Source organism: Lacerta agilis, chromosome 10 (assembly GCF_009819535.1).
Source record: "Lacerta agilis isolate rLacAgi1 chromosome 10, rLacAgi1.pri, whole genome shotgun sequence".
Taxonomy (NCBI): domain Eukaryota; kingdom Metazoa; phylum Chordata; class Lepidosauria; order Squamata; family Lacertidae; genus Lacerta; species Lacerta agilis.
The window spans coordinates 47570686-47582966 of NC_046321.1; the positions used below are offsets into that span (position 1 = coordinate 47570686).

The 12281-nt window shown below is 43.3% G+C and overlaps 1 protein-coding gene across 3 annotated transcripts; it reads right to left on the reverse strand.

Moving 5' to 3' along the window:
• Positions 1 to 690: 690 nt before the first annotated feature.
• Positions 691 to 11928, reverse strand: IRAK4 (interleukin 1 receptor associated kinase 4). Of its 3 annotated transcripts, none has more exons than XM_033162972.1 (12): positions 11883 to 11928; positions 10621 to 10793; positions 9098 to 9243; positions 8113 to 8292; positions 6156 to 6316; positions 5185 to 5249; positions 4630 to 4744; positions 2646 to 2755; positions 2027 to 2210; positions 1701 to 1763; positions 968 to 1118; positions 691 to 863 (listed from the first exon to the last, which is right to left on the reverse strand). In XM_033162972.1, exons 2-12 carry the CDS (start codon positions 10782 to 10784, stop codon positions 832 to 834), a joined length of 1371 nt encoding a protein of 456 aa, XP_033018863.1. In that variant the 5' UTR covers positions 10785 to 10793; positions 11883 to 11928; the 3' UTR covers positions 691 to 831. The 3 variants fall into 3 exon arrangements, with proteins under 3 accessions (XP_033018863.1, XP_033018861.1, XP_033018862.1); XM_033162970.1 differs by having other exon boundaries at positions 960 to 1118; XM_033162971.1 differs by having other exon boundaries at positions 960 to 1118; positions 11854 to 11928.
• Positions 11929 to 12281: the final 353 nt, after the last annotated feature.

Sequence of the window (12281 nt, forward strand, 5' to 3'; positions counted from 1 at the left end):
GGCTTTGCAGGCAGGCCCTGGGCCTCCCTTGAAAACCGGCTTATCGCAGGCCAGATCGTATCCCTGCCAAATGGACCAATGGTGGTAGGTGTTAATGGGCGTTCCCCTGGGCATGGGACCAACCAACCAACTGTGGCCCTTTGTGCTGCACCCAGGGGAAGTTTAAATGTCTGTCTGGTAGGGCCTTTTAGCCTTTCTCTTGCCACACCGATCCTCCCACCCACCCTCCCTCAGATTAGGGTTTTTCAGGGATGGTTCGACCTTGCTATGGACAATATTGGTGGCCTAATTTTCAAGGGCCAGGCAGGAATTTTCCCCACCTGGCTAACTGGCACCGCCATTTGGGTTTTCGCCTACCTCATAGGAAGCGTCACAACTTTGTAAGGCGGATAGGCATTGACTGAGCCTAGTCTTGGTTGGAGGGGAGGGTTGTAGCCTCTGCCTGCCCCTCCACAGTTTAAGGATATCCTGTTAAAAGGATCTAGGGGGAGTGGCTCCTGCCCGATGCCCAGGTGGGGGCAAGGGTCATACCACTCCTGCAACGGGAACCGCATGGAGGACACCCCGATTTGACGTAGGTCCTAGGGCATTCCCCCCCCCCCCCAGCTTCACCCTTAAAAACACTCCCAGTGGGTGGGAGTGACATGTGCAGTTGTTTATCCCAATGCCTAGGGGCAAACCTGTAACCAATAAAGTTGTGGCCTTATCTGATCCCAAACCAATATCCTGTGTTGCGTCTAGTTTTTTTTACACCTTAGGGAACAGGGTGGTCACAAGGCCTCAATACGTCAATGGACTTGCTTTTAAGTCACAGCACAGGAGAGACCTTACTCAGCCAGCATGTCTTGCAAGTGTTGTCTGACCTGCAAGGGAAGCAGAAATATAAATTCACACTCCCCAAATGTAAACACACTCTCAAAAGCCATACAAAGGACAAGAGCATAAAAATATCCTGGTACCGTCTTAATATCTGGCCTCCTGTTCTTTTTTTCGTGCAGACACTGGCATGCAACTGAATACATCTGTTCAATTGATGCAATATTCCAGCTGCTCATCTTTTCATCAACATAATCTTGAATCGTCTTTTCTTCATCTTCAATTTCCTCTTTGATAGACAGCTGTTTGGAAGCAGAAACAGCGTCAGAGGAAGAGCGGGGCTATGAAGGCTGGGAGGGAAGATAAGTCCAAGGAGGAGGAACCATAAAGTCCCTAGCCCTGCCACACTCACACCAGCCAAGACAGAAAGAGAGGGTAGTCACTTTTTATTCCCCCTGCCCCATATCAATGGTTCCCCTTTATATACTTCTCCTCCCATCAGTTTGATCTGAATGCTGCCCATATTCTGTAACCAACTCTGGCTTGTTGTCCTGTTGCTTAATCCCTCTCCTGGGAAAAAACAAGTGTTTTGCCCTAGTGCAACATGACTTTAGTTAAAGAGATCCCAAGGTGTAGTCCTTGGCTCTAGTTGCATGCTCATGCAGACATTGTGGTAACACACTTTAATTACAACAAGACAATGGTGGTAGATTCACTGACATTCTAGTCAATGTCAACTCCTGCCAGAATTCTTGTTTTAACCTAGTCATGGTCTTTTGATGCTGTAGACTCTTCCAACAGGCTTGACACAGCAGCTAACTTCCAGTTTGCTTAAAAATGCAATGTGTATTTATTCTTAACGTATTTCTAGAAGAAGAAATTACCAATAATTGGGGGTCCCGGTTTTCGTCCACAGGAGTAAGTCCAGTTATTATTTCAAGTAACACCTAAAAGAAAGATAATAAGAAAACAAGAACAAAAAAAGTGAGATGCATGTCATGAACTACTATCAGAAACCAGTGCACGAACCACTCAATGAAACATCTTGCGTAAGGAAAGATTTTAACAAAAGAGTTGTTATGCCTTCCTTCAACAATTGATCCCAAGGCAGCTGATACTCCCTTTGCTAAACCTGCCTTTTATCAGACTACTAGCCTTGCACTACTCTCATATTAGGTTCCAAATAACTTTTCGATGTTTTTTCACTCACCACACCAAAGCTGAAGATATCAGATTTTGGGGTTATCTCCCCACGCAAAGCTTCTGGGGCCATGTAGGCTGCTGTCCCCACTATTCTGTCTGTTAGGATAGTGTGCGTCAACCGTACTGAAGCCCTTGCAAGTCCGAAGTCAGACAGTTTCGCCACAAAGTTCTCAGTGAGTAAAATATTTGCACTGAAAAACAAACAAAAACGGGACTGAATTCTGTTAGGTTCTTCAACACCCCTTCTCAAGGAGATGGCGCTGAAATAATCAAATGAAATGTAAGGTGGAAGCTGTTCTTTTAGCTAATGCTGCATGTTTCATTGTTATTCCATGCTTGTAGTTTGCGGGATAAAAGAGAATTATGCCCACATCCAAAACTCTTTTCTCTACTAAACAATCACACACCCAGCAACAATTATCTTTACACCGTTGCCTTCTTCTATTCAGTGTCAAGAAAAACACAGAACATAAATATTGCCCTTTCTGCAAATCACTATAAATGTTTTTGTTTTTGTTTAATTTAAAAAGCATGTTTGAGGAATACTGACAAAACAAAGATGGAACTATCTGTCCTTAGTGCAATAATTAGTTTTTAGTGCAATAATTAGTTTTTTTAGATTTTACCTTTTAACATCCCGGTGAATGTGATTATTTTCATGTAAAAAACAGATTCCATTGGAAGCCCCGTAAGCAATCTTACATCTTGTTTCCCAAGGAACTGGTGCTGTGTTATCCTTAAAAACAAGTGGAAAGTGGAAGCGTGTCAATATTTCTAGGCAGAGCGGCCCAGAATTTCAAAGTGTCAAAGCAATGATTCTTCAACATCAACTTCATTGGACTGGTCAAGTTGTGCAGATGGCTGATTATCACTTTCCAAAGCAACTAAAAAATGGCAAGCGTAATGCTGGTGGTCAAGAGGTTCAAAGACTCTCTCAAGGCAAGTCTTTAAAAATGTAGTATAAACACCAACAACTGGGAAACACTGGCCTTTACCAAAGGTGTCGTGGGTTTTGAAGACGCTCAAACTCAGGATGAAAGGGAGAAACATGCTAAGAGGAAGGCACACTTGGCAAATCCACACCGTGCTCAACTCCCACCCGGAAACCTATGTCCCCATTGTGGAAGGACACGTGGATCCAGAATTGGTTTTCACAGTCACTTAGGGACTCACTGTTAAGACCGTGTTTATGGAAGACAATCTTACAAGGCTACGAGTGATCGACAAAGAAGAAGAAGAATATCACATTCATCTCCAGGGCCTTTGTATTCATCTATCGCATGAAGGAGCCTAATGGGGCTCCCATGCCCCTCCCTCTCTCATCCTTGTTAAGTATTACTGGAAGGAAATTGGAAACTTTCAAGGTTTGTGTTAAATAAACTAGAATTGTGACCAGACTAGTTAGCACTATGGTTCACTGGGCCATGGCTTTGTTCAACAAACCATGGTTTGAATTGACCAGAGTTCTCCTTAGTTCACTGTGGCCATCTCAGGCCATCAGATGAGAAGGAAGTGCATAAGCCCAAGCAGGCTCATTCACATAACCCTGAACCCAATGCAGTAAAAAACTATCCAAACCAGACCGAAACACAGAAGACAAAGTTTTCCTTCTTTGAAGCTAACACCATAGCCTTATTAAGAAAATGAAGCTGATCACACACACACACACACACACACACACCCCATGGAATAATATTGTGCGAAAGTAAACAATGAAAAGATGACTGACATCATACCAGTGATATACACAGTGATAAGAGGAAAACCAATCAATGCCACCACAGAATATTTGCCTGTTGTTGTTGTTCCAAGTAACTAGTTTTGCAAAATGTGAAATATCATGTGCTCCAGTTTATAAATGGAGCTTCCTTCTACAAAGGCTGCCCTTGCCACTGTATTAAAAGGTAGCTCTGTGCACACATATCTTTGCACATTCAGAGCTATCCTTCATCACTGTCAGGGATTTGCCTTCTCCTTGCGAGGAGAGCCCGAGCGGGAGTACTCCTTGCAGGGAGAGCGGGGAAGGAGATCCAACTAGTGGGAAGGATCAGGGTAGGGAACCTCCTCGAGAGGACAGGGAGCCCCAGTCAACTGCTGTCATCTGACTCCTCTCAAAGCCCATCGCCAGAGCTCTTTCCTGCGGAAGAGGAGCCGCCAAGGGTCAGGGATGCTGGGCAGAGACCCAGCAATGCCAGCCAGAGGCGATCAGAAGGGGAGTTGCAGCTTCCAGCACCAGCACAGCATCGGGGGGTCAGGGGACACAGAAGACATCATTTCAGGGTGCCGAGGCTTTGGTGCTAGGTGGGAAACAGGAGAGGGGCACTTCTGGATTCTGCAAGTGACTGAGCAGTCATGTTTTTAGCTAGCTCTGCACTGTAAATAGTTATGCACAATAAAGTAATCTTTAATGTAAGAGGACTCTGTCGTTACTCATGAGCAACACCATGGTGTACCCTGACAATCACAATCAATAGGAGAGGCCTGCAAGGGAAAGAGGTCCTTGTGATCAGATACTCCACATCTATAACAGATTCCAGATATTTCAGTTTCCCCTTCTCTCGGTTTAGCAGTTTTGAAGAGATACCAACAATAAGCAAGTATTTCACTTACCAGGCAAGCTAGTCTGTCAAGCAATGAGCCATTAGGCATATAATCATAAACTAGGCAAGGCTGATCGGAGTCATTTGAGAATCCAAGCAATTCTACTAGGTTCTCGTGCTGACATCTGTGACAAAAATAAACAAACGGCCTTGTTAGTCTGGATTTTCGTATTTACTGTTCTGAAATGTTAGCAATGAGGGGGCTCCAATGAACCTAGACATAATCTACACGAACTACGTAGGTTTATTTGATGGCAATTGTTTGCTTTCATGCACAATTCAGTGGCAAAGCACATGCATGCAAAAGCTTCTGGGTTTGATCCTTGGAATTTCCACGTAGGGATGGGTAAAATTCCTTTCCAAAATCCTGGAGGGCCACTGCTAAGCAGTGCTCAAAACAGTGAGGATCAAAGTACACAAGGCGCTATTTTTAACCCCAGAATGCATTATTATTTTTTCTGTAAAATAAGCAGGTAGAACTGGGGAATGGTGGGGAGATGGATCTTGTGCTAAGATTTGGGTTGTGGTTGTAAAGAGGAGGGGGGGAAAACTGCTCATGACTTACTCTGCCATAATACTTATTTCTTGTTCGAACTGCTTTTTCAGGTCTTCGATACTTACATCGGTCACCTATAATGACATTTAAAATAAATTAATTAATGGGACACTCAGAAGCTGAAGGGAGGGAGGTTAATGGGAAGCAGACCAGTTCTAAGCCAACCACATAATGAAAGATTTGTACTTAACAGTGGCAAATAGGGTGGTATCGAGCCTGGCCAAGGTTTTCTGTATCTTCTAGGTATTGCTCAGAGATATTCAATGACGTGCATGAATAGAAACACAGCAGTGGGGAAAGCTAGCTCTGAGCCTTTGAAACCCACCTGCAAGTGAACTCATTAGCATCTTTGTATTTGTTAACAAGCAGGCAAGAAGTTAACTCACTGGTGGGAGAATTCCACAAGCAGGAAGCCACAATGGGGGAAAAAATAAAGAAGCAATTTCCTCAGGCTCAAGGATCTAGAGTTTGCTGGGAGCTATTCCACCAACACTTGTTTTACTCAATATTTATTTATTATCCTATTTCTATCGCGCACCTTCCTCCCAAATGAGCCCAGGGCAGAAATGGGCCAAAAAAAGAAAAGAAAAATACTCTAGGGTACAAGGGATAATGACAAGTTTATACGAAGGGGCATGTTTAGACCGCCCCATTGAATTCAATAGGGCTTGCTTGTATGTAGGATTTCACAGTAAAATATTATTCTTTATCAGATTTATTACAAAAAATACATAAGATTCAAAGCCCCCAAATTTCCAACACTTCCTCTGCTCTGCTCTTAAATGATGGATGTGTGTCCATTCTGGCAGTCATTTGTGGCACACAATTTCCTCAAACTATAGGTTGGTACGAAGCAATGGGGTGTTTCATCGCATGGTTTTCTGGCCATTTCCATGCCTCAACTTCGCTTACACTTTGAGAGAGAGAGAAAAGATAATTCACAGTGCAAATGATGATATACATAGTAACAGGAAACCTACAGAAGTAAGCTTTTTCACTGCCACTGTTCTGCCATTAATGCATCCTTTGTACACCATTCCAAAACCTCCTTCGCCAATCTTGTTGCCACCAGCCGACACAGTTCGATCATCAAAGTTATTTGTAAGACTTTTCAGTTTATCAAACGAAAAGCTCTGCAATACTGAAAGAGAAGAAGCGTGAGTGGAGGGCTCAAATTCAAATTTTTTATGGGGGGTGGGACTCTGCAGGGTTTTGTTTTGTTTTTAAAAAAGATTTCAAATCCCAGCACCACAAATCTTGCCATGCTTTGTTTACCTTACAGAGATCTGTCTTTCCTTTTCAGGAGATGCCAGCAAAAGATGGAGAGAAAGCAAGATGGAAGATCAGTTAGCTGTATAAGTTCTGCAAGGCTGTATAAGTCAAAGGAGAGCAATGTGTGACTCAGGGCTTCATGGAACGCTCAGCCAGCCTGGTTTCATGCAGGTAGCAACAAGGGAGAAATATGGGGCAAAGAAAGTAGCAGAGAGAGCACAGGTGCCCTACCTGCTATCAGCATGCAGCCCCAAACAGATTATCCCCAGGGATATGTGATCCTCGACAGAAAAACACTTTCCCACCCCTGAAAAAGTTTGGAACTCGCTAGCAACAAGCAGCGACCAGAGCTTTCTGGATTTTTTGTTTTGTTTTGTTTTTAAATTGGAAACAATTTCTGATGCCCCAGAGAGTGATCTAGTTTAATGTGTTTGTTTTACTTGTATTTAGTAAACAAAAGATAAACACCTGAAAACTGCCATGCAATGCCAACTACTGAATTTGCAACTCGCTTCTGCTTGCTGCTTCTAATTTGCTTCTGAAACAAAAACTTTTCCGTGGGGGGGGGGGGCAATTTGCCACCCAACCTCACTGGCCATGAGTAAATATATCTTTAAGCTAAAAGGCTGGTTAGCAAAGGTTAATCCCATTTTATTTCAGAACGGAAATTTGGCATATTTTGACAGCAGGTTGCTTATAGTAAAACAATGCTATACAGGGTAGTAGTTGTTATAATGTTAAGCTCCAGAAGGTAAAGAGACCACTTGCCCCTTGCCCCTCCTCCTTCGAACTGCCTAGGAGGCAATCATCTTGAGTAAACAACTCTGGATTTATATAACCTGCTAGTCTGTTAGGGTTGCCATATTTACTTACTTCGCCAAACCTTTATTTGGTTTATATAGGCCATCATAAAGGGATGCGGGTGGCGCTGTGGGTTAAAACCACAGAGCCTAGTGCTTGCTGATCAGAAGGTTGGTGGTTCAAATCCCCACGATGGGGTGAGCTTCCCTTGCTTGGTCCCAGCTCCTGCCAACCTAGCAGTTCGAAAGCACGTCAAAGTGCAAGTAGATAAATAGGTACCGCTCCAGCGGGAAGGTAAACGGCGTTTCCGTGCGCTGCTCTGGTTTGCCAGAAGCGGCTTAGTCATGCTGGCCACATGACCCGGAAGCTGTATGCCGGCTCCCTCGGCCAATAAAGCAAGATGAGCGCCACGACCCCAAAGTCGTCCATGACTGGACCTAATGGTCAGGGGTACATTGACCCTTTAAAAAGGTACACTTTGACCATAAAACTAAGAAACGACAGCTGATGAAGAATAAACGAAACAGGGCCTTGTCCTGGAGTTAAAAATCATTGCAACTGGAATTTGGGTCATACTTTAAACAACAAAAATAGAGGAAACCATTGTTTATTTTCATCCTGGCCTGAGTCCTTGCAACCTTTCTATTTGACTTCCTGAATTCCCCAAGGACTTCCAATTTTTTCATCTAGGACACTGTTTCTGGCAAAATCCCGGCTATGTCTGGGAAATTCCGGTCATATGGCAACCCTAATCTCCACCTCAGATTTGTGGCTGATATTATGTCCCCTAGTATCATGTTCTACAATACATAATGGACTGGACTAGAAGGCAGGAGGGGAGTGATAAAAGGAATAATTGCCTACCTGTATCATTAAAATGCAAGCAACTCTCTTTTGTACTTGGGCTGCAAGAAACTGAAGTTAGGCACCCTTTATCTGGAACCAAGAGAGGTGATACAGGTGTCACTTGATTCTCTTTTTCATTCAGACACGTAGTTTCTTGCAAAGATAAGGGCACTGTAGTGTCTGTTGTCCTTATGGAATCTGCCATAAAATACAAAACAGTCAAAACAGGTTTTAGGTGGGAAACAGGTTACCGAAGGTTGTTCTGCACCAACAAACAGAACAGTCATGGCTTAATAGTGCACTGGACTCCATCATCTCCACAATGTCTTAAGGTTGCATCTGTTCACACTTTGGGGCGTAGAGACATCACCAAAAACCACACAGAATCCAATTTCTGTATCAGTTTTGGACTAGTAAGGAGGGCAATACACAATGTGCCAGCTTCAGCTGCAGCAATAATGTTGTGCATCAATATAAAGTGCCTTCCCTTGTGGTGGTTGCTCGTGTGAAACAATCTAGGGTTGTGTTAATATGTAAAAAGTTATAATATTCCAGAAAAACCTTGCATTTCAGGAGTGCAAAGAGACCGAGTTTTTGTGGCATGATTCAACATATTTTAGAATGCCTTTCAGGGCCAAGTCATCACAATGTGGTTTGCATGATATAAATACGTGGGATATACGTTTGTCAGGTTTTTAACATAGTTTTCTGGTGGTGCTACATATCCATAGCTCCAACTCTGTTTCTGGTGCGGCTATAGGCCTACTTGGATTTCTACCATAGTTCCTCCTGACCACTGCTCTAACACGAGTTGAAGATCCTTTTCAGAAAAGAGGAGTGCTTTATAAGTCTTTCTCAGCTACTAACCAAATTAAGGATTTCACAAATGGCTACATGAAAAGATGCTCACCTGAAAGACAATTATTAAAAGCCACCATTTAAAAGAAATAAGAATACCACCATACCTCCCCCTTTGAATACGTGCCAGAGACACCAAAATTACCTGGAAGCAAAAGTTTGGCTGGTGCGAAGAAGTGATTCCTGATCAGCAAGTCTACTAGATCACTAACAGTGCAATTTTGTGTCCCCCAGTCAAAAAGCAATTCACAAGTGGGGCTCTTTCCTACTTGTTTTAATGCTTCAAAACGCCTTTTAAAAAAGAAGGAAAAAAATCAAATTTATTTTGAAAAAAAGATTGCAAAAAAAGATACACAGAATATTAATTTTTAGCCACAAAGTTCAAAAGCTAATATGTCAACAACAATGTAGCTTGCATTATATATTCCACCTCAAATATGGTTTTGGTGCAAGCTTATGATACATAGCTGGATAGCTCAGTGGACAGAACATCCAACTCTTAATGCATGAATGTGTCTAACACCCAAAAGGATGTCTGACAGTATGGGATGAAAAGGGCCACCACATTAAGAACTCAGCTGTGACTGCAACGAAAAACTAACTACAGTGAGGGTGCTGCCCTTAAAAGATGATGGTTACATGTGCCATCAAGTAAGCTGTCAAAGTTAATGGGGGTGGGGAAGTAAGCTGTCAAAGTTATTGGGTTCAAGCTATACAAATAACATATACCAAGTTTCAGTTTAAGATGTGATGCAACAATGATGCTAAATTGTAGCAAAATACATATGAAACAAAGAATGCAAGAACTGGGTGGGAAATATTCCAACAGCAGCCAGAATTGTTCTTCTTCAATGGCAGAAGCACCTATCAATCCTAACTACCAGAGAATGGTTCCTTAAAGCATTAAGGTAAAGGGACCCCTGACTGTTAGGTCCAGTCGTATCTGACTCTGGGGTTGCGGCGCTCATCTTGCTTTACTGGCCGAGCGAGCCGGCGTACAACTTCCGGGTCATGTGGCCAGCATGACAAAAACGCTTCTGGCAAACCAGAGCAGCGCACAGAAACACTGTTTACCTTCCCGCCGGAGCGGTCCCTATTTATCTACTTGCACTTTGACATGCTTTTGAACTGCTAGGTTGGCAGGAGCAGGGACCGAGCAACGGGAGCTCACCCCGTCGCGGGGATTCGAACCGCCGACCTTCTGATCGGCAAGCCCTAGGCTCTGTGGTTTAGACCACAGCGCCACCCGCGTCCCAATACCTTAAAGCATTAGATATTGCATATATGGACAGATTGATATAGTTGTTTTCTGTAGCTATAGTAATCTATCCTTATGTGGAATATCTAATATTTTTAAGGAGTTGGAACAAGCTACACAAAAATGGCCCTCTTGATAGACACTTGAATCAATTTCTGGTGGGTTAGAAAATCTAAATATGTCAACAGCAAAGTGTGCAATATCACATATTAAAACTTTCCATGTCAAAAGACAACACCCATACAATCACAAAATTTGTAGAGCTGGAAGGAACCTCAAGGATCATGTAGTCCAACCCCCTGCAATGCAGGAATCTCAACACATGGTCCCCCATCCAATTTGAAACCCTACTTAGCTTTGCAAGATAAGGATAAAAAAGCATACACACACCCTTGGCAACAGTACACTACCTTATGTGCAATTGGCTGTACATGTTTGCACCAGAGGGATCTTTTATATCTGCTGCTAGTTGTTTCCATCCATCCTGCGGATCAATAAAATCAGCCAGTTGCCTCATCATGCCGTAGCCAAGGCAACGCACACACATCGAAGGCGTTATAGGGCAGTCGCTCATCTCCGATTCCTAACAAATGTGAAAGAGATTGCTTTCAAATATGACTTAATTGAAGATGTAAAGCTGGCATCATAGTACAGTTTTCATGGGGGTTTAAAACCCACCTGTCATATTTATGCCCAACTTCCGTGGGCACCTATGACGATGAAATTGCACTCTTTCCCCTCAAACGACTTCTCAGCTACTTTTAAAAAAAAGACTCACAGAACTACCATTTTCAGCACCCTTAAATTACAGTTCCCAGGATTCTTTTGTGGGGAAGTGACATGCTTTCCTTCGGCATTTCCCAAAGTTGGGGTTCTCCAGCTGGTTTTTTTTTTCTGGACTGCAATTCCTATAATCCCTGACCACTAGTCTTGCTAGCTAGGGATGATGGGAGTTGTAGTCCAGAAACAGCTGGAGACCCAAGTTTGGGAAAGACTGCTTTAGATGTTCACACATCCATCATAAACTAACCTGTGGAAGTGTGCAGTATGACAGGCAATGGGGGCAGAGGTTGGTAGAATGCAGGCGTTACCAAATTGTGGTGCATTATGAGAAAACATTTCCTGTGCGCAAGTTGTGAGGAGAGGGAAGAACGAGGAAGGTTCCTATTTTTATTTTTGGACGTTTCCAGATCATTGTTTTATAGCTGGCACTGAGACCCAAACAGTGGTAGTTACCCTGCATTGCACCTGACCCAAATAAGCCCAGCACATAAGGACAACAGATACTTTTAAAAAGACTGGGAACTGTATATGTGGTATATACAGAATCACTGTAAAGAAACAGACTCACTTGCAGGGTTTGACTAAGAAAACAAGTATAAAGGTTAAGAGGTAACAATTGGATAAATAAGAAAATGTAAGATGTTATTTGGAAAATAGGGTACAAAAATGATATAAATACAGTAATATTTAGCTAAAAGTTTACAGGAAAAGATTTTTTTCTGTGATAAGGATGGTTGTATTGAATATAAAAATGTAAAATTCAATAAAAACCATTTAAAAAAACAAAAACAAAAACAAATAAGCCCAGCACTGCTTCAGAAGAAAGAAAGAGAAAAGCGAGAAAACAAGCTAGCTCTCACCCTCCGAGCGCCCCGCCAAAGCCCCTTCCCCGCCGAGCGAGGGCTCTGCTGCTGAGCCCGGAGATGCAGACACGCTCCCTCCCTCGCCCCGCCCACTGACGTCACCCGGGAAATTCCACCGCTCTCGCTTCCTTTGAAGCAAGTCCCGCCCATCTCGTTTTCGGAGTTGTGCGCCTGCGCCCTATTAAACAGGCTCGGCCCCATCGAGAAAGGATCTACAAAACTATGCGGGAGGTACCAAGGAGGCGGGGGGGGAGGGTGGCGTTTCGCCACCCTTAATCGCTTCTCCTACTCAAATGTTTTAATCAGCTACCCTGCGCGGGGTTTTGGTCTATCTTTGGTGAGACAATGATACAATCCTATCTCCTCCTCCTCCTCCTTTACTCTTTCTCCTTCCTTGCTGCTGTCTCCACCCCTACTTTGATGAA